The 22,518-nt window shown below is 30.7% G+C and overlaps 2 protein-coding genes across 4 annotated transcripts; one reads left to right on the top strand and one right to left on the bottom strand.

Moving 5' to 3' along the window:
• The first annotated feature begins 6,679 nt into the window (after positions 1 to 6,679).
• LOC125858419 (dihydrodipicolinate reductase-like protein CRR1, chloroplastic) lies at positions 6,680 to 10,448 on the top strand. 3 transcript variants are annotated; one of them, XM_049538192.1, is made up of 9 exons: positions 6,685 to 7,015; positions 7,088 to 7,162; positions 7,332 to 7,397; positions 7,498 to 7,593; positions 7,777 to 7,893; positions 8,822 to 8,914; positions 9,152 to 9,253; positions 9,957 to 10,043; positions 10,125 to 10,448. In XM_049538192.1, the coding sequence occupies exons 1-9, from the start codon at positions 6,788 to 6,790 to the stop codon at positions 10,155 to 10,157; spliced, it is 897 nt and encodes a 298-aa protein (XP_049394149.1). In that variant the 5' UTR covers positions 6,685 to 6,787; the 3' UTR covers positions 10,158 to 10,448. The 3 variants fall into 3 exon arrangements, with proteins under 3 accessions (XP_049394150.1, XP_049394148.1, XP_049394149.1); XM_049538191.1 differs by having other exon boundaries at positions 6,681 to 7,015; positions 9,957 to 10,448; XM_049538193.1 differs by lacking the exons at positions 9,957 to 10,043; positions 10,125 to 10,448 and having other exon boundaries at positions 6,680 to 7,015; positions 8,822 to 9,004; positions 9,062 to 9,255.
• A 2,675-nt stretch (positions 10,449 to 13,123) lies between these two features.
• Positions 13,124 to 16,279, bottom strand: LOC125858420 (protein COFACTOR ASSEMBLY OF COMPLEX C SUBUNIT B CCB2, chloroplastic). The gene is made up of 6 exons (XM_049538194.1): positions 15,891 to 16,279; positions 15,669 to 15,787; positions 15,514 to 15,585; positions 13,897 to 14,040; positions 13,620 to 13,773; positions 13,124 to 13,469 (listed from the first exon to the last, which is right to left on the bottom strand). The coding sequence occupies exons 1-6, from the start codon at positions 16,096 to 16,098 to the stop codon at positions 13,252 to 13,254; spliced, it is 915 nt and encodes a 304-aa protein (XP_049394151.1). The 5' UTR covers positions 16,099 to 16,279; the 3' UTR covers positions 13,124 to 13,251.
• Positions 16,280 to 22,518: the final 6,239 nt, after the last annotated feature.

Here is a 22,518-nt window from a genome sequence, read left to right as displayed (position 1 = left end):
ATATATATATATATATATATATATATATATTGTTTTAAAAAAATCTCATGCATTGATGAATTTGAAAAGCATTTTTTGAATAATAATAATCATTTACCTCATTCAATAGGGATCAATAATTGAGAAATTGAATAGGGCTTAGTTAATTGTAGCATCTTTTTTATGTGGCTATCTATATTGGTGCCTCATATATATGACGATTATCACGAATAACATTATTATTCAAATATTTAATTTTCTTATTCTCCTTTCACTATTTTTATTCTCTTGTAATTGAATATTTTAAAGTCTTTCAAACAATCAAACCTTCTACATTATGTAAATTTTTTGGTTGTGTTCATAAAAAAATCAAATTTATTTCTTGGTGTCTTCTTCAAATTTCAAGCACTAAAACTAATCAACACTATATTAATATCATGATATCAACCTATCAAATTCAGCGCAACACTATTTTGATATCATTATATAAATTTTTCAAAATTTTGAGTCAGGTTTTATTGTTCTTACCTTATTATATATATTTTGTATTTGAAAATTTACATTGTTTACTTTCTTACTTCATAATATCCGCATGTATCCTACCTCTCCATACCTCATTTACTGAATTACACTGAGTATGTTATAAGAGCCTCTAAGTTTTGCTTTAGGCCCCCAAACTCGTTGAGACGGCCCTATATATATATATATATATATATATTTGATTTTCGTATTAGCACTCATGCCGTAAAAAATTAAAGACAGAAGCGTTCTTTATAAAGATTTTTTCATATTTGGGACTTTTTATTGAAACTGAAAAAAAATCGTGATTTTATCATATTTTTGTTTTTCATTCTGCAATTATATTAAAACCTAAATAATTTTAATTCGCACAACAAAGCTTGTAAATGAAAAAAATAAGTAATACTTTTTAGCAGGATTTTTTTATATCCAACATATCTAATTAAAATTAAAAAATTTATACTCATTATAATATCACAATTCTTGAGATGATATATATCATATAATTATGTGGTTCTCTTCAACTTTTCTTTCCAGCTGATACCTATAAATAGTTTAATTCACTTTAATTTCCTCTTCTTCTTTTTTAACTTCTCTTTCTCAAAGAATGATATAAGTCCATATTGATCGTTAATGAGATGTATGAATTTGATATACAGCTTAGACAATTATTCTTTCTTTAAATTAACTTTCGAAGGATAAGTTAGGTCTAAAACCTAATTTTCCGCTCTTCAATTTGTGTTTCTATCACTTTATTAATTGCCACCTAACAAATATTTCTATACTTGGCAGATAGTGATAAAAACAACACTGAACACTCAAACAGACTTTTAAAAATGGTCTTCTCAAAATAGAAAAATTCCAAGACATCTTTTTGTTCAAGTTGCTTTTGTAATATTAGCAGTTTTCTTTATTTAATTAAAAAAAAAAAAAAAAGAGAATACCTCCACCTTCTTAATCAGTTTGATTTTTTTTTCTTTTATATTTATGTATAAAACAATTCTTAATTCAAATGATAAAAATACATAGAATTAGGGGTGTGTTTTGCATGTTCGATTAAACCAAAAAATTGAAATATATTTTTCTGACAAATTAAATTCCTTAAAAATTAGCAAAATTAACTTTCCTCATACTAAAAATAGAGAAAATAAATTTTACAATTGACAGTATTTCCCATTGATCGTGTCAATCCTATCCTTAACACACCAAACTTGGTGTACGTAGTTTTGTACTTTTGTTTAGCCCACCCTAGATGATGTAGTCCATTTTTTTTTTATTAGAAAGGGATTAAAATTACTCTTGAATTATATGAAATAAATTACTTATATCATCGGTTATGTTTTTGGATAAAAAATACTCCCGTTGTTATTATTTTAAGAGATCAAGAATATTCTCAGGAGTTAACAACACAAATTTTTAGTGATGTGACAAGTCATGTGGGATTTATACCTCTACCTAAGCATTGCCTAATAGGATTCGTTATAATAAACTGGACCTTTGGCAACGACCACATCATCACAAAATTCCATTAATATCGCCATTAAAGATTTTTCACTGATTTTTAGGTGGCAACTAGAGGCTGCAATAGCCACTACTATTTATTGGCGACTAAAAGTCGCCGGTATCGAGGATTACATAAAATAAGCCCTTTAATTATAACTACGAGGCGATAAAACACAACCTAAAGAATCTAATGTCCAGACTAGTCTAAGACCATCACGAATCAATTCTAACAAGGATAAGCAAGATCATCTACACCACAAGCGAGGCCACAACCTAAACTAGATTCTAACACCTACAATAAGCCCAAGGCTCCTACGGAATCAAGAAAGAATGGAATAACAAGAGAAAAGCTAAATACCCAAAATGGAGTCAAAACGGAAATGTGGGACCCACACCGAGAATTCCAAAATTGACACTAAAATCGCAACAATCACAACATCATTACGGACGTTAGGGGTGTACAAAACCGAATACCGAACCAAACCGCAAATCGAGTCAAACCCGACTAGTGATTTGGTTTGACTTGATTTGGTATTGGGAAAAAAAACCCGACTATATTTGGGTTGGTTTGATTTTAACTAAAAAAAAACAACCCGAGAAAAAACCAACCCGCATTATATATGTAATTTTAAAATTTTATTTTATACATAAAAATATTTACATTGATATAATTTTAAAATATTTCTTATACTATTTCATAGTTTTTATCTTTTAATATTTTATTTCAAGTTTAAAACTTAGAATTCGAAATGGTCCAATAAAGATTATAGTTCATAGATGTTGATAATTATAATAAAACTTAAATCAAAATCAAATTAATACTAATACAAAAAGAAAATCAATTGAACACTAAGTATGACAATAATATTGAATATTGGTTTTTTAGTTTTACATTAGTTTAGACAATTAAAATACGTAATCTAATTTTAATTTTCCTTAAATATTTAGTAATGTAACTAATACTTATTAAACTTATTTTAGCATGATTTAGTACTTTTAAATTATGATCATTTTCATTATGACTTTGCAATATTTATTTTATATGATGATTTCATTATTATTTTTTATTGAATATTTTAGTGTCATCACTCATCTCATATTTTGTGTTATTTTCTTAAGAAACACCTTAGATAATTGTATTTTGGTTGGACTAAAGAAATATTTGGAGCACAAATTAATTATATGTTTGTATCCAAACTTTACCGAAAAAATCCGAGGTTTATTAGTTTGGTTTGATTTATAAATTTAAAACTTCGACACAATGGTTTGGTTTGGTATTTGAAAAATCCAAACCAACCCGAGGTTGAAAAACCCGAAAAAATTCGAATTTTATTAGTTTGGTTTGGTTTATAAATTTAAATTTTTTACACAAATGGTTTGGTTTGATATTTGAAAAACCCGAACCTATCCGATCATGTACACCCCTAACGGACGTTTTGACACAAAAATCACAACAATCGAAAATGGACCTAAAATGGAATCAAAACGGGAATGTGAAATTCACACTGAGAATTCCAAATTGACTCTGTCAAAAAGTTCTAAATAGCCCAAGGAGCTTGTGCCTCGAAAATGGGTTAAAACAGCCCATGCAAAATCTATTTTTCAAAAAAATAATAATTAATTTTCAGTTACAACCTAATTTTCTAAAATCAATATACATCTACAATCAATACTAAAAATATTCAATATTATTACGAAAAGAACCAAAATTATTTTTTAACTCAAATCTCCTACCATACAATGTACTATTGTACATTTTATGCATTTATATATGGTATAAAAATAAAAACCTATAGTCTTTAAAATTCTCCTTAATCACGTCATTTATGTTTTTTAAAAATAATGTCCCTGATATGAAAAAAAAAAAACATAAAATCGTTGTTATAATCTAATGTTAAAAATCAGTGAAAAACCTTCAGTGACAATATTCTTAGATTTTGTGGCGACTTTTGTCGTCGCTAAAGGCCCAGTTTTTTACGGTAGTGAATTCTAGTTGGCAATGCTTAGGTGGAGAAATTAATCTCACATAGCTTGTCACGTCATTAAAAATTGAGTTGTTAACTCTTGAGGATATTTTGTGGTCTCTTCAAATAATAGCAAGGGGATATTTTATCTCAAAGTATAACAAATGGTATAAGTAATCTATTTCGCATAGTTCATGATAAATTTTGACCCATATCCCTTTTTTTGTTAATTCCTCTGTGAAGGTTTGTAACTTTGTATTAACTGTTACTCAGAATTATCAGCTATATATAATATTACTCATATATATTAATTGATAACAGAAATATTGAGATACTATCTGTGTAAACAATTAAATTAAGAATAATGTAAAAAGAAATTTTTTTATCAGTATATTTAAATTAAAACCAAATTTTAGTTTACATTCTATAAGTTTTTCAGTTCATAGATTTGGTTCAATGGCTACATAAGCAGGCCACAACTTACATTTACATAATTAATTACAAATTAGTTTGGGCAATAAATTAATTGAAACTTTCAAAAATAATCACTATAATAAACTTAATTATTCTCCATAACTATAGTTTGCATATTTACAGGCTGTAACTACAGTTTAAGCTGCATTGTGTGTATAATTCACGAGTTTGTATAATTCACGGGTTTGTGTAATTCGTGGGTGAGTTTGTATAATTATAATTAACGGGTACGTTTATATAATTTAACTATTTTTGTATAAACTCGAACTAACAAATTTATACAAACACAAATATTTGAATATTAAACAGTTATACAAATTATATCATATAAAATTACATTATAAAAAAGTTATACAAATTATATTATACAAGTTTCAAATTATACAAACGTGCGAATTATACAAAATTAAAAAACTGAGTTGCATAATTATGGCTAAAAATATATCGCAATTTGTAATTAAGGCAAATTGTAACTATATTAACTAATCAACTAGTATATGATTGCTTATCTGCTTAATTTTCCCATAAATTAACTACCCAAAAGAACCGTTGATTTGAACTCAAGACAAGTCCTTTTTTAGTTACGTTACCATCAAATCATGACCATGTAATGGAGCGGTAATTATTTTATTATTAATTAATCAGAAGGCGCGAGTTCAAGCTAATCTAAATACATAATCACTAAATACCAAACATCAGATGGTTTTTTTTAAATAAAAATAAAAACATCACCCCACATATGCACATTCCCACTTCTAATTGAAAAAATAAAAAAATCCTATGTATCTCGTGCTCAATGAGGACTTCAAGAACGGGTTACCAAATTAATTAAGACTTGTATGAATTGGCTTATTTTAAGTATTTTTAAGCTAAAATAATTTTTATAATAGGTAAGTTAAAAGAAAATTTTATAAACACTTAATTTTAAGTTAAAATAACGAAAATAAGAAAAAAGTCAAAAATTAAAATTTTAACTTATAATTTTTCGCTTATAAGTCAAATTGAAAAGCCAAATCTAAACAGACTCTAAATTATTTCTACCTATGTATTACATGCAAACTCTCTAATAAACAACAATATATATACACTCTTATAATATCATTGATTAATGAGTAATTTCTGAACAAGAAATCTTAATGACACCAATATCGTATATATATACTGATTTAGTATCAGTTAAGCAAAATTATCGGCGTTAATGATATCAATACAATATATGATACTGATTTAATATCAGTTAAACAAAATTTATCAACCTTAATGAATGAGGATATGGGCTGTAATTCTTTTTTTGAGAGAATGAGTATTTCTTGAATTACTTTAGATTGTGATATGAACATGTAATTATTTTGAGTTTTATGGCTATTTATGTAGTTTACCTAATTCTTTTTTCAACTTAATTTTTAGGGTCCCTAATTTTTTTAAAAAGATATAGGCCCCATTAATTTCTTATATTAGAATGGGTCAGAAATTGAAGTGTTCACATCTCAACCTATTAAATATACATTTATTTGTTTTTCTCTTACAAATCATTTATATGCTCGGAATATATTTTGATCCTTCAAAATTTGTATAATATCATTAATTATCATACAATAATTAAGATGAAAAAAGAATACAATAATTAAGACGTAATTTATGTAGAGAGTTCATGTATGTAATATCTTGTCACTACTTTAATTTATCCATTATCATCGTACAATTACCTTCAACATCAACTATGCACCTTCACTAGCAATTTCTACCACCATCAACCTATGACGGAGTCACGCACATTGATTTTTAAAAATTTTATTTTTAAAATTGGGATAAATCATAAAGAGAAAAAAAAAATGGGGAGGAGATTACAAGTTAGAAAATTAAACTCACACCAATAAGGTGAAAGTCAAAGAGTCAACTAATTGAGCTACAGAACGATGGATGGTCCATTGAATACCCTTCGGGCTTCATCAGAAAACTATACTTTATATATTGACGTTATATTGTATATATTGGTTAAAAGTTACTTCTATATACATGTATATTGATTTATGAACCCCCTTAAAGAAATTTCTAATTTAGCTATTGCCACCAACGACCTTTACCATCCACATCAATTGCACAAATTCCCCCGCCAACCATTACAACACCAATCACCACTATTGTCAATCAATATCACCATTATATCGAACACACCCTAAGTACTTTCTCATTTTGCGGGCCTAGTCGATCGCAGGCGAGTCCAATTGAACAAGTACGTGCGCGGACATAATGAAAGGCAGGAAAAACCTTATCTTTTAACACAAAACAGTAAAGTTTTATCCAAAATTTGAGAAACAGAGTAACCAAAAGACTGTAATCATATAACCATGGCGGTTTTGAGCTGCCAAACATACTTTATTAATTCTAAAAAAATAATAAAGACAAAGCCATTCATCTGTTGCTCATCATCATCATCTCAAAACAATGTGAAGGTAATCATAAATGGAGCTGCTAAGGAAATTGGCAGAGCTGCCGTTATTGCTGTCACTAAAGCTAGAGGAATGGAATTGGCTGGCGCTGTTGATTCTAATTTTGTTGGACAAGATATTGGACAGGTCAATTCAATTGCTTCATTCATTTCCATAAGAAAAAAATTGTGTTTGTGAAATTCATTTTATTAATTTCAGGTTTGTGGCATGGAAGAGCCTTTAGAAATACCAATAATTAACGACCTTACCATGGTCTTGGGTTCAATATCTCAGGTAACCTTTTTGCTTCCCTGGTGACTTGAACCTACAATCTCAGAGTTATGAGGTGAAGGGTGTTTACCATCCGAGCATGTCAAAAAATTATGTTCTTGAATTGACCCAATATTGCTTTAATTCTGATCCAAATGATGGTTTCTGACATTGTGAAATTCAATTATTGCAGTTAAAAGCAACTGGAGTAGTCATTGATTTCACTGACCCTTCTACAGTTTATGACAATGTCAAACAGGTCCAATCTTCTTAATAGCTTCACTTATTTAACAAAAAAAAAAAAAAAAGGAAAACAGAAGAAGGTGGAAACTTAAAATCATTTCAATTTTGTTTTGCAGGCAACAGCATTTGGGATGAATAGTGTAGTTTATGTGCCCAGAATTAAGCAAGAAACTGTCATGGCTTTATCTATGTTATGCGAGAAGGCCAGCACGGTGAGGGTGCAGGGTGAGATTTACAAATTTACACAACAATTTCATCATATGACCAATTACATTTTCAAACAATGGGTTTAGTACTTTAAGGTCAATTCAAAGGGCACGTTTATGTATTATGCCAAGAAATAATTCTGGTTCTACTTAATTAAAAAAGGCGCATGTTTTTGGCATTGATGTCAGGGTTGTTTGGTTGCACCAACTCTTTCAATTGGATCCATACTTCTCCAGCAAGCAGCAATTTCAGCTTCTTTTCACTATAACAATGTTGAAATTGTTGAGTCTAGAGCTAATCCTCTGGTAAGTACAACCCCGTGGCTGTTGACTTATTTTTATGCATATACACTAAAATGTTGAATCTTTAAATATTTATTTTGAGTACCATTAATGAAGATTGTGGTTCCGCCACTTGGATGGAGAAGATATTTTTCCGCACTACACATAACTAATTGAGGGGAATTCTATTAATTTCAATACTAGAAGGGGGCCATGGCCAAGACCTAACACCATCTAATATGTTGTAATGCCATAAAATTCTTCTTTTCGAATAAAATAATAATGATGATAGTAAAGCTTAGTGCATGGGTCCATAACCTAGCTGGATACAGCCAATTAGGTAACTAACCTTTCTGTAGAATTTATTGTCATCTTAATCAAACAGCAAATGCTAACAGTGACCCGGTCGTCCTTTCTACAACTTTACACCCCGAATCTTCTTCTTTATTCTTTTCCAATCGGTAAAATTCATAAACAATTAACTTTTCGATGTAGTAGTCATTGTCATGGAGTTCTTATTTCGCCTGTGAAATTTGAACAGTTACAAGGTCGAAAAGTGACCAGTTGGTGTTATTTCTACTTCTCCAACACATCTTTGGAAGAGCCTAAACAACATGAGCAGTCTCTTATAGATCAATAGTGTTCTCACCTACGAACGTGCTCAAGACCTCATTTGTTTCTCATCTTTTGGTTCTCTAGATCAGTTAAAGTTAATCTTCTTAATACAAAGAAAGCGACTAGAGATTTAACTGATGCATTCCAGAGTTAACTGTCAATAGTATAAATATTCTCCTACATCATGTCAGTGATTGTATATAGTAGGCTCTGACCATTTCAATCATACTAGTAGTTATTAGTATAAGAAAAAGAAACCTCTCATTCATTAAATGCTTGTACTTATTGAATTACCAAAATCAGTGGTTAAAAGTAATGAAATTATTGCTGGCTGCAGGATTTTCCAACCCAGGATGCAGTTCAAATTGCTAACAACCTTTCCAATTTGGGTCAGCTGTATAATAGAGATGACATTTCTAGTGATATTCCGGTAAGATGCAACAAATCTTACAGACACGGTGCTACATGCAATTCATAGTTTTCAAGCTTGTAGTTGAACATAAAGAAGAACTATGAACTGGTAAATCCTTCGAAATAAGCCAAATCAAATAACATGATAACATTTATAACCCAGCAGAACTTTGGAGTAATTGGGTCTACGGACAAGGCAATCTCTTGACTTCAGGAACATTCTGATATTTGGCTGCTTTTTCTTCTGTTCTTCAAGGCAAGGGGTCAAGTTCTTGGGGAAGACGGGGTGCGTGTTCACAGCTTGGTTCTACCAGGGCTCCCATCTAGTACATCAGTTTACTTCTCGAGGCCAGGAGAGGTATGTTTCTGAACCATACTCTCGGTTCACTACGGTAGACAGTGGCCATAGATTGTTGGAAATCTTATGGAAAATACCTTATTCACAAACACTCGTAGGAATTCTCCATAGCTTGAGGTGTGTCAATAGACGTTGTCCAATATTTCACCCGGTATAGGTGTGTCCCCCAAGATTCAACAAGCTCTTTTAGTATCAAACTAGGAGCCAAAATCTAATAAAGATTAAATAGAGAAGAAGAAAACCCAGCAATAGAATCATAATCAGGATTATACTTTTGCCCATATCATGAAAGTAAACGCAAAGAATCCTATATAGGCAACAAAAGAGACAAAAGGGCTCTAACGTTCTGAAACAATGTCCAAATATTAGAGCCCTTTTGTCTCTTTTGTTGCCTAAATAAGATTTTTTGGGTTTACTTTCATGAAATGAGCAAAGTATAATCCTTCCTGATTATGGTTATATTGTTGGGTTTTCTTCTCTATTAAATCTTTGTTAGATTTTGGCTCCTAGTTTGATACTAGAAGAGCTTGTTGAATCCTGGGAATGCACCTATACTAGGTGAAATATCCTTAAGGACGGTGTCTTTCAACACGCCTCAAGCTAAGGAGAATTCCTACAAGTGTTCGTGAAGAAGGTAGTAAGATTTACAACATAGATCCCCATTGTATTTATGAGAATCTCATTTGTAACTGTTGTTGATCAGGTTTACACACTAAAGCATGATATCACAGATGTGCAATGTCTCATGCCAGGCCTGATTCTGGCCATTAGAAAAGTTGTTCGCCTCAAGGTACCATCGATTAACCATTTCTTAACATATTTCAGCATCGATTTTACAGACTACACAGCACTCTTTGTTTTCCCTTGGCAGAACCTGGTCTATGGCTTGGAGAAGTTTTTATAAGAACAGATACTAAGAGGCTAAAGGGACCATAGGCAACACTGAGATATCTTGTAAAGAGTACATGAATGGAGAGATATGAAAGACAGATGCAGCCAAGAGAGAAATTCCCAATATACTGCTGTTTAAGGAATGTTACAAAAATGTCGGATCACAATAAGCAACTTATTAAACAGCTGATAAAATCTAAGAATATTTTTTTTTCCATGTTAGCTAAAAGCCAGAATATAGAAATTGTACTCTCTAAAAGAAGTCAAACTTAAACTGAATAATATCCCACCACCCCCACACCCCCAACACCCCAACACCCCACCTTTTTTTTCGAGACTCATACTTCCAATCTAAATTTGAGGCGGCTCTTCATTCTTATTGCAATTCTTCTTTCCTCCCCCACCTCACACTTGGTTGACAAGTAGTAATTAGTAAATAGCATTTGTTTTACTTAAGGTTACACCGAGGGAAGCTCAAGTTGCATTTTGGTATCAAATCCACCTCCGTGCTTTAAACCTAGATTCCAGCCAATGGAGCCGCTAAATCATTGTTGTTATTTTTTATTTTTTTTACCCTTTCCTCTTTAGATTCTTGCTCCTTGCATACTCTATAAAGATTCATCATTAGTTGTATATTCTTACACATTAAAGAACCAAATTCCAGCCATGGCATTTCGAAGACTTAAAAAGTAGTTGTAGTTCTAATCGCACAATTGAAAGAACTCCCTCAAATACAGATTCAATAGAGTACAAGGAGATTTCAAATTTTGCCTATAAAGGAACAAAGCAAATTGTCACAGAATGCTGTACACTTTAAATTGACATTTCACAAGATCAAGATAAATAGCCAAAGACTAGAAAAATAAGACACTATTCAATCCAAGTTTACATACGAACCAATGACTAACCTTAAAGCTAATAATTAAGACAGTTAGCTTCTAACTGTTTAAAGAAAATATATATATATATATATTGCACTAGGCCTAAAGAACAGAGGAATATTTTTATCTCTGAACTTCATAGAATGGATAGCAATTTCTCCTATTGCACAAACCATCCTTATGATGGATCATTTGCAATATCCTGACATGCTCAAACAGAACCGAGTATAGTACTTTGCAGAAAATTAATAGAGAAAGGACAACTAAAGCCAATAAAAGCAGTAAAGAAAATATAATCAGATGGGGAGGTCCTAGAGACTAAAGGAAGCCATACCCTGGGTCATTAATTTGCTGAGCACCATTAAAAAATGTTTTGCTAGCTCCCATTAAAATCTGGGATATGGAATTGAAACTCTCACAAATTTTCATTAACCTCTTTTGGTAATTAAAGCATTTAATATTCTCCAACCATATGCTATCCAGATTTGCTGTTCTAAGAAAATCTTTAGTGTTGAGATGTACATATGGAGTATTATTTTTTGGGGACAAGCTAAAGTAAATAATTTACACAGCAAGACAGAAGAAATTCAATGGTTCGTCATAGTTTATGGTTTCGTTCAAGATTTTTGGAGCTATTACTCAATATTGCTTGAACCTACTGATGGTCAAAGGTCAATAACTGTGTCACCTACATGAATGCAACTATGCCAACACTTATGCACTGGGTCTCACTGGAACTCCGTAGTGAAGCACTTATTAGAAAGAGTGTTGCCACCTACATAACATGTCAAACAGAAGTTATTGTCACCTACATTACCCCCAGTTTGGTCTACCACAACATCATGACCCACCATTATCAATAAATAAGCACTCTTTTTTCTATTAGATCCTTATGCATGAAGATAACCAATTCGGTCATTATGGCCAGACTCTCTTATAGATTTCTACCCACATTCTAAATAGGGTCCTCTTATCTCTTTGATGTTTTTTTTTACACCTATCTAGATTTAGCAACCTTCGGATTGAAGCTGACAGTAAATGTGGTTTAAGTCTTTAAGAAATGATTCTTTGTCCCAGAAACAGTTTTATCCCTAGAACATTTCAAACATTATTCAAATCAGAAACCAAACTAAGCTACTCGGTGCAAGCTCCGCTTAGAGAATTCAGACGTGAAAGATCCTAATCTTATTCAGCATCTTGATATCAAAAATCAGGAGGACCAATTGTCCTTGCAGGCCATAACACTTTCACAAAATTGTGTTAATGTCCTTGCGTGGAATTTGTGGGCATGATTAGGTTCAGTATTGACCATTTTTCTTGAAACTTATGAGGGCCAATGATGTTTATTACAGGGGAAGTTCAGGTGCCATGCATTTCTTGACCATATTAGTGCATCCCTACTTTATATGATGCTACATGCCCTAACGAGCTAGCAGAATGTAGCCTGATTTATGGAGAGAAATGAAATAATGAATAAGCTTATATTCAGGTGGGTTGAACCAAAAGAGGATCTACTACATACAAAAAATTGTGTCTATAGCCTTCTGGAGGGGAAAGACTTCAATTAATTTACAAATACCACGGCGTCTTGAATGATACTTGTAAGATCATAAGTTCTGGATACCAGCTGCTAATCTTGCTATGGTCAGAAACTAAGCTTTTACTTATTCTCTTTCCATTGTGGGCGAGGAAGGAAAGGGTGAACTAACACATAAAAGTTTAAATCAAAAAGACTAGCTATTAGATTTCAACAGCAGAAAACTGAAATATTAAATACATTCAGAATAAAATGTCATGGATAATCTCCATCGCAAGCTTATTAAGTACCATCTACCAAAATATAACTCTTCTTCACTATCTTTTTCACAATAGCGTGTCAAGCATGCAATGATACACCATAGGTGAAGCTTTTTCCAAAATAAACATTGAACACTTCCCTGATTTAAGTATATGGTAAAGAAATAAGACATCTAGCAGCAAAAAGGTTAACTTAAATATTTGCCTAGGGCAGCGAGTTGAACCAAGAGATGTCAACATAAAACGGAAACTCAACTAGTACACACTGTAGCATATCTGCAACCAAGTTTGCACCTCATCGCAGCTTTGAAGCTTTATGGATGTCATTAAATTAGCTCAATGAGCAAATTTTTAACAATTTTTTTAATATATGTAAGTAATTTTCAGCAGCATTTGTTTATAGCATACTTTGAAGAAATATTAGAGGATCTATAGATCTGCATGGACACACTTACCTCCAAACTTCTTTGCGACAGCTCCAACCCACGATCTATCTCTATTGTTGTATGCGTAACTATTGCTGGAAGCCACAAGCACAAAACCATTATTCTTCCACTTCTGGCTGGAATCTGAGATTTCAGATTGTATTAGAGGTTGCACGAGGAGAGAACGGGTTCCTTTTGGAAGCATCTCCCACACTTCAGAGTCTAGATTATCACAAAAATGAGGAGAACCACATACCGTAACTTCGTTATAATACAACAGTGTAGTTTTCACCTTCATTCAAACTAGACAATGCGTAATTTACTATTTGAATGGACATCTCCTTCATGGAAACGCCATTAATAAATGAATACCTGAGACTTGTGGAAAATAAAGTGTCTCCTTCAAATCATGAAGACCACTTTGCTGGATCTGTTTCTCAAACCAGTCACATAAGTGAGCTTTCAATACATCTTTTGGTGTTCTCCAGTAGCCACGAGCACAAATTGTATCTTGAAGTGAGAAAAGCTACAAAATCAACGTAACCTTCACAGTTGTAAGTTTTGAAACTTAAAATTTGTATCCGTACTATCTTCTTGAAAGATCCTCTGACTACTCCAAGTTGATACAATCTTGTCTATTGATACATACCACTGATATGCTGCTTGTGTTGCGCAACAAAACATAGGTTCCCCATGCCAAATCCTCCTTCAGAATATCTGATATGTTCTCTGAGATGACAAAGGCTTGCTCAGCATCTTCAGGAAGATTTCTTTCTTCTACTAGAACTGAACCCTGAATCCAACTTAGTCATTAACATATTCTTAAGATTTATTTTTCAATAGCATATCTTCCAGTTTAAGAAGGATGATATAGCCCTCGTCTCTTAAATATCTACATAAAATATGAATACAACAGGTTAAAGGAAATTAACCGTTGAAATGAATATCATATAAGCATGTTGCGAACCTCTCTGGTGCTAAAGATAGAACAATGAATGCAACATGAGTGACCAGATGTAGTTTCAAACTTATGTGAATATCATATAAGCATATCTTCTCTTCTTTTTTTCTAAAACCTGGTTGATGCTTGGTCCATTCAATTGCTGACAAAAGCTAAACTGCTTTAACTGAACCAATAATCAAGGCATTTGAGGGGCCGTACATTAAAAGTATTAAAGAAACCAATTGCTCGTAATGTAATACTTAACAAACCATAAAAATCTCTGTTGGGTGGAAATACATCTTGGACTACAAGATAGCTGTCCTATGCAGGCAGAGTCCATTTGATTAACAATGTATTGCTTTCTATATAAAGATTCTGGTCCCAAATATTTGTTCTGCCAAAGAGAATTATTCAATTGACTGAGGCCACCAGTAGAAGATTCTTATGGACAGGAGGAACTGATATATCGGAAAGAGCTTTGTTAGCTTGGAGAAGGTTTGCTATCCAAAATCATCTGGAGGGCTACATATCCTAGATATTTTCACATGAAATAGAGCTGCAGGAAAATTACTATGGAACCTATGCAAGAAGAAAGATACTCTTCGGGTACAGTGTGTACATGTATACTAAGGAATGGGTAGCGTAGGGGAGCTGTACCTAGACAAACAACTTGAATGGTACAAAAGGTTTTCAAGGCAAAGAATATGACGAAGATGCTCGAGTCATGGTGTCTGAAATGCAGCAGAAGAAAACCTTTTCCATAAAAAGAATGTATCAAAAGATGAGGGGAATATTTCAAAAGGTTACATGGAGGAGGCTGGTATGTAATAACCATGGATTCCCTAAGTGGATCTTCATCCCGAATTTAGCAGCATGTGGTAATCATAGCACTAGACACAGATTGGCTCAATGGGGTATAACAAAAAACTAGGTTTGGATGTGGTTGTCGTAGCTAGAATTTGGATGAATTAGCTTCAGCAGAATCACATGGGAAAGGGAAGAATGCAGCTGCTGAGATCTGCCGAATGTCCTTTGCTGGCTGCATTTATTACATATGCACATGAGCTAAGATTAGAGAAGCTAAATTTCTAACCTTAGAATAGTAGCTTGGATACATAGTTGCAGACACATGCAACTTCAGTTACTTGTTTGTTTCTGTACATATTTCCACTTGGTAATAAAATATATCCTGATTTTTGGTTTGATAATTTTATAAACTGATCAGCCTCAAGTAAATTGCTTGATTTGTTTTAGCAGCCAAGGATGTACTAGAACAAAATGGTGCAATTATCTCAACATAAAATACATAGACAGAGAAATTACCTTAAGAAACTTCCCAAGGTAAGGAACTATAACAGAGAACACAGCCAGAAGAAGACCTAAAACTTCCGTTCTCTGTAGAAAACAGAATACACTGAATTAAAATTACATTTGCAGACAACAAATATGAATAGAGTTGAATACAATTGTTGACTCACTAGCTGCGCAGCGGTGATGGCGGATGAGTCTGAGCCGAGAAAGTGATTCAATACCAAAAGAAAACCAAATGCGTAGCCGATGTATCTCGGCAAATAAGATTCGTCCAATCCAGGTATTCCTTTGAAGGAATAGCCAACACAGGCACAAATTTTAGAGACTAGACAATACATGCGTATATACTGATTGAAATCGAGAGATAAATAGAAGATTTTTGGGTCTACCGAGAGTGAAACGAAGCACGGAAAGGTTAAGCTGTTGCTGTTGAGCATTGCTTTCGGTAGAATTCTCGAGACGACTATGGACTATCAATGATGATGCCTTTCTGGTTTTCCGGCACCGGAATTCTGACGGCCATATGGATTTGCCGTATCTTTTCACGGGAAACACTGATGGCGTTAATGAGTTCAACAATAGACAGGTATAGCTCATTTTCGGTAGCTTCCGTCTCCCTCCGTCAAATGGATAATGTCAGTGAAAACCTCGCCGTCGGCTATGAGTCGCCGGAATGTTGTTGTACCACGCTCCAGTAACGAGCGTGTTCTATTGAACTCTCAAAAGAAAATTAAAAGAAATTGGGAGTTTTCCTTTTTCTTTTTCCTTCTCTTTTTTACTGGATAAAAAGAATGCATGGAGTGAGGACGCATCCAATTATGGAGAAATTTTATTTTGCATGTCACACAAACAATTATATTACCCAAAGTTATGTCAGTGGAATTTGCAACCTAAATAGATTGTTTGGAGTTAGTTTAAATACAATATCTATTTTGATAACTATTATTAAAACTTTGTTGTGTAGTAAAATTTATTATATTTTGTAATGACAAAAGATTTTATTTTTATATAACGATCAAATTAATGAAAATTGACATTGTGTTGTAAAGTTTATTATATTTTGTAATGATAAAAGGTTATATTTTTATATAACGATCAAATTAATGTGATCATGTTGTTATCATTTATTTTTCTCATTTTACATTTATTTATTAATAATTATATTTAATTATCTATCCTTTTTATATATATAGTAGCGCTATTCCATATTATATATATATATATATATATATATTTAAGTTTATTCTTCAAATTGTTGATGTGTAGCATTATGTAATTATGTTTCGATTGTATTTACAAAAAATAATACAATATATTATGAAATAATAGTTATTAATGTGTTATAATTTGTTAAATTAGTTAATGACAATTTGTTAGATTAGTTATCATCAATGTAGTTAAATACTTAATTAGTTAAAAATTATTAATTAATTAACTAGTATGTGCCTTGATGCACACCAGAATCTATAGTAATAGATCAAAAAGTCTTGTACATACCAAGTTTAAAACTAATATTTTATGTTCAATATTCATTTTGTTGGTGTTTTAGGTCTTTACGTTACAAGACCTAAATCGTAATTTCTTAGATGTTATATTTTTTTCAAGACCTAAACTCTAGTTTTATTAGTATGTACATTTTTTCAAGTTTATTTTATTTGTATTTTAGATCTTGAAGATACAAGATCAAACCCTAATTCTTTTAAAGTTATATTTTTTTCAAAAATCTAAACTCTGGATTTTTTAGTATGTACATTGTTTTAAAGTTTATCTTGTTGGTATTTTAGATCTTAAAAACTTAAACCCTAATTATATTTTTCAGGTTTATCTTGTTTGAATTCATTTATCAAACATTTTTTTTTGCCAACTATTTCTTATTAGTATGATTTATACCTCTTTTTGGTAAGTTTGAAGTTTGCCGTCTGTTATCATATGATTTATAATATTTTTGGTAAATTTGAAGTTTAATGTTCGTGAAGAATCTAATCAAACACTTAATTTGCGGAATTATTGAATATTGTTTCACCAGTTAGAAAGTGCAATCGCATGTATATAAACACGAACTATATAATATAAAATCACAGTCTAAAATCGTACTTGTTACAATTGTTCGTTCCAACACTTTTTGGAGAAGAAACCTTCAAAGAATCTTTACACAAATTTTATGGAATTGGAGAAGAAGAAGGAGAAGAAGCAGAAGAAGTGTATGTTCTTTTTGGAACGGTAGAGAATGAAAAGATTCTCTTCTTTCTTTTTTTTCACTTGTGAGAACCCTTAATTCTAAAGGGACATATCTATTCAAATAGTTGTGCCTCTTCGGAAGGGATAAAAACTATTCAAATAGTTGTGTCTTTTCATTATATTAATTAATAATATAATACATAATTTTATATATATATGTTTTCTTCTCACATGGATCCGAATTGACCCACATGGGTGATCCGATCCAATTTCCTTCAGTTCATTAATTGCCAATTTCAATTAAACTAGTTAACGATTAACTAATTAATATTTTTTTTTAAATCACAAGTATACGTATCATATGCAAAACAATTAAATAATAATTTCCACCCTAAATTTAATTAACTAATTAATAGTTTTTTAAAACTAATTAAATTCTTAACTATATTGATAATAACTAACCTAACAAAGTAATATAAATATTAAATAGCTAAATAACACATCGATAATTAAACCAACTAACTAATTACCACATTAACAAAGAAATTAGCTTAACTAGCATGCATGATGCATGTTTTGAAAATAATAATTAAACAAAAATATAAATAATACAATTAACAGACAATAAATAATTAATATTTAAGAAAACAAGATAGATATAAATTCAAAGTTCAAACTACCAACAAAAAAAAGTGTATTAAAAGGTACGTTCTATTAATCATAACATTCGCTAAATTTGATATGATGAAATTTGTGGATCCGGCTCCCCTCCATTATTCGTTCCCTCTATTTCGTCAAGTGCACGTCTAGATGAGAGACATGTGTCTTAGTTAAAATTTAAAGATCAAGATTATAATATATTAACAAATTAAATATCATAACAATGGTTAAATCAACTAATTTTAGAAAAGAACTCTCTAAATTTAGTACGAATTATAATATATTCCAAACAAAATTTGATATTTATTAATATCATTAATTTCATCTTATATTTTTACATTTGAATATAAAAATATAAGACGAAATTAATGATATTAATAAATATCAAATTTTGTATGGAATATTTGATAAAGCATGGTAACGTTGGTCATACCATTTCCCACCCATAGGTAAAATCCAATTCTTACTAGAATCTGCCCAACAAATTAAAAGAAAAAAAATAGAAAAGAGAAGGTAAAGAAAAACTACAAATGTGTCCGAGTAATTAAAATTCTTCTTTGTAATTTATATCCTGAGAGGAAAATAAATACGGAAATAGCAAAAACTGATTTTCAAAAGCTATTAATTAATATGATTAGAAGATTTTTATATTTTTACATTTAAATATAAAAATATAAGATGAAACTAATGGTATTAATAAATATCAAATTTTGTATGGAATATATTGTAATTCTTATCATATTTGAAAAATAGTTTTCTAAAATTAGTTGACTTAACTATGGTTGTGACATTTGTTAATATAATAAAATCTTGACCTTTAAACTTTAACTAAGACACATGTCTCACATCTAGACGTGCACTTGACGAAATGGAGGAAAATGGTAATGGAGGGGAGCCGGATCTGAAATTTATGTAGCACATTAAATAAATATGATATAAGTAAATTTCATCAATATTATTTAATCACATTAATTTGATCACTTTTTATTTTTCACTCATCCATCATTTAGATTCCAAACTCATACCTAACATATAGTATATGATTTTGATGTACGCACCCAATATGTAAGTTTTTGTCGTACTAGAGTTTGGATAACATCAGAAAACAAAATGAAAAGTGTTTATTGTTACGTACAATTATTTTATTTGTAAACAATTTATATGCTGGCCTCATCTTTGCATCCCGTGAATATACTAATGATAATGAGAAGGGAAAAAGGGAGAAAAGAAATAATAACAACAACGAATTCCACCGGCGATGCACATTAAACATGTTATTATTACAATATTTATATATATTCAATTCTATCAATGAGTTCCAACAGAAAATCAAAGCATAAAATATAGTCTTTGCTTTAATTTATTTAACTTTAGAATGCAAACTGGTCAAAGATTCTCCACTCACTGTCCTCCTTATTTTTTCACTTTATATTTCTCCTTCTTCTTCCTCGTATATTTTTTTAAAAAAATACCCCAGCCCCATTACACCTACCTAATTAAAAATAATAATCTCTATAGCTCAATTAATTAATTATTTATTGTAATTCATCTAATAATGAATAAAATTATAATATTATTATAATAGTAAAATTCTATAGATAAAGTATGAAAATGATAAAATATACGGACACCTTATGTTTATCACATTGATGGGATAAAAAACTTGAGTATACAATTTAAGTACCTTAATTACTCCTATATAGCAATATTTTTTTTCCCACCAATGAAGATTCATAAAGATATGGGTGTCCAAGTTTATTTAGATCAAAAGAGATGAAATTTTGATTTCTTTTCAAAGTATCTCTTATGTGTAACATGTGTGGATAGCGCTATGAAAGCCATTGAGTACCAAACTGGGATATTCCATCGCATGTTTTGGAAGCGGTAATGTAACCACCAATTGCAAGAAAGCAACCAGGCAGAGCACCAAATAATGATCGTAAGAAGGGATTCAAACAAGGAAGATGCAAAGAGAAGTAAAGTCACTTGTAGTAAATGTGGTACACCCAAGCATAACAAGAAGACTTGCCTCAAATTTACAGATCAAGCTTAACAATAGTGTGTTGTTTTTATTTTATTTTTACTTGAAACATTATGTAGTTGAAACTTTTAGTTTTATGTTGGTAGGATGAATCGTATTATTGGTGTATGGAATGATATAAACATTCATGTTTGCGAGTTTTTGATATTAACTTATCTTTTTATGCACAAATCTATTTACATAAATGGTTATGAAATAATTGTAAATTTTAATAATAGAAAATTATGATTTAATTTCTATAATATTGGTGTAGTATTCAAGAGTTATTATCTATAATATGATATTGATGTAATTATCGTTGTAAGGTTGGTGTGTACGTAATCCTATCCTTACGTTATATACTATCAAAATTGCGGAATCTAATGCATACTGAATTACCCTTGCTACCTTCCATATGGATGTTAGTACAAATCATTATTTGGTCAATACAATATTGTTAACTTGCTTTGTGTCATTTGCTTGTTGAGTCCTTTTTGAGAGATGGAAGTCGATTGTATCATCTTTTACAGGTCAAAATACATTTAGAAGGTTCTATGCGATAGGAACTGCTCTCTAATAGAAAAGGAAGGAACAATCAGCTGCCCAAAGGTGGGTTGGATTTAGAGTACGATACTGTTGAAAGAAATTGGATCAAAGATTTTAATTGGTTTACGATTTGTATTCTTTGAAGTATCTTAATCTTTCTTACGTAAACCTTTTGATTCTTAGTCTATGTGATCTCTAGCACTGTTCCAACATCTATTGAGCAGCTTTCACGTTTGAAAATTTTAAAAGTAAAAGATAACAATTGTGAAATCCAAATGAACATAATTGAGAGAGAGATTAAGAACAAAGAAGAATGAAGAAGAAAAGGAAGAGAGAAGTTTTTAATTTTTCAAAAAAATAAAACAGCATAGGAACAGCGTAGGAAGTAATAATTTCTTGGAAAACTGAAGAGGTGGAAAGATAAAAAAAATATTTTAAAAACTTAGTAATAACCATTAATTGGTGAGATAAATTTAATACATAATAATCATTATATACTAAAATAAAAAATAAATAATAATTAAAAACGAAAATTAATTAAATATGCTATGTCTGTAATTTAGAAACTTCATTTGTAATTAAATATAAGTATGTGTATATATTGTTAATTAAAGTCTTAAATAGTATACTTTTGTAATTTTCACATGGAAAAATCATAAGAATATTTTAGAATATTTTCAGTTAGTTTAGATTTTACTGTCACATCATCCATTTAAATTGATAGTAACGTTGTTGGCAAGCAAATCAAACTAGTCAATATATTTAAGCTTGCAAGTCACTAAATAAATAAGCAACATGCCTTCTTAAATACAATTTCAGAAAAAAACAACAAATCTACAAGCAGACTTAAAATACAATCAACTTTTAAACAAAATATGATTTGAGTTGTGTTTGTATATTAAAAATACCTATTCATTTGGGCTCGATTGATTAGGTACTAATTAAAAGCCTGATAAATAGAACAAACAATTTTTAAAACACTTTATAGAAATGAACTGAATATTAAGCAATACAATGATCAATAGACTTGATTTTCTAGTAAAAAAAAAAAAAAGACTTGATTTTCTAGTTTAATTAGTGATTACCATTGTTTTTACGAATTCTATAAAAATTATAATTAATTGATTTTGTTTTGGTGCTTTGTTATTAACCACTATGTTTTTTAAAAAAATGAAAATGTATATACACCAATGAAATTTTAACATTTTGTAGTGTAACGTATAGACATATTTTTTTGAAAGAGTACAACATTTTAATAAATGATAGGAACTAGAAGAATAAACACGTTGGAGTAATATAATTAGTAAGACACAGTCATCTATCTGATGGAACATGCGCATGACCATAAACATATATATATATAAAAAATCAAATAATTACATATAAAATAGACAATAGTTACAAAATAAGATTTACCTAAACACTATTGTTTAAGCCTTTTGTCACGATTTAGATCGTCATGAGAGACACCAACATTAACTCTCCAGTGGGAGAGAACCATTTACTAACCTCTCAGCCATTTAAAAGAATCAAAATCATAATATAGAATGATAAACGCAGTTTTAAAACAATAATGAAGCAGGTTTCCATAAACTCAACCTAGTATCAAAAAT

The sequence above is a fragment of the Solanum stenotomum genome, chromosome 3, assembly GCF_019186545.1.
Source record: "Solanum stenotomum isolate F172 chromosome 3, ASM1918654v1, whole genome shotgun sequence".
Lineage (NCBI taxonomy): Eukaryota > Viridiplantae > Streptophyta > Magnoliopsida > Solanales > Solanaceae > Solanum > Solanum stenotomum.
This window is presented reverse-complemented; position numbering and strand designations above follow the sequence as displayed.

Coding starts and splice junctions, on each gene's coding strand:
- LOC125858419 (XM_049538191.1), top strand. CDS start 6,788: ATGGCGGTTTTGAGCTGCCAAACATACTTTATTAATTCTAAAAAAATA. Junction 7,398..7,497: donor TTTATGACAATGTCAAACAG/GTCCAATCTTCT, acceptor TTTGTTTTGCAG/GCAACAGCATTTGGGATGAA. Junction 8,915..9,151: donor ACATTTCTAGTGATATTCCG/GTAAGATGCAAC, acceptor CTGTTCTTCAAG/GCAAGGGGTCAAGTTCTTGG.
- LOC125858420 (XM_049538194.1), bottom strand. CDS start 16,098: ATGAGCTATACCTGTCTATTGTTGAACTCATTAACGCCATCAGTGTTT. Junction 15,586..15,668: donor CCATCACCGCTGCGCAGCTA/GTGAGTCAACAA, acceptor TGTTTTCTACAG/AGAACGGAAGTTTTAGGTCT. Junction 13,470..13,619: donor TTATTTTCCACAAGTCTCAG/GTATTCATTTAT, acceptor GTGATAATCTAG/ACTCTGAAGTGTGGGAGATG.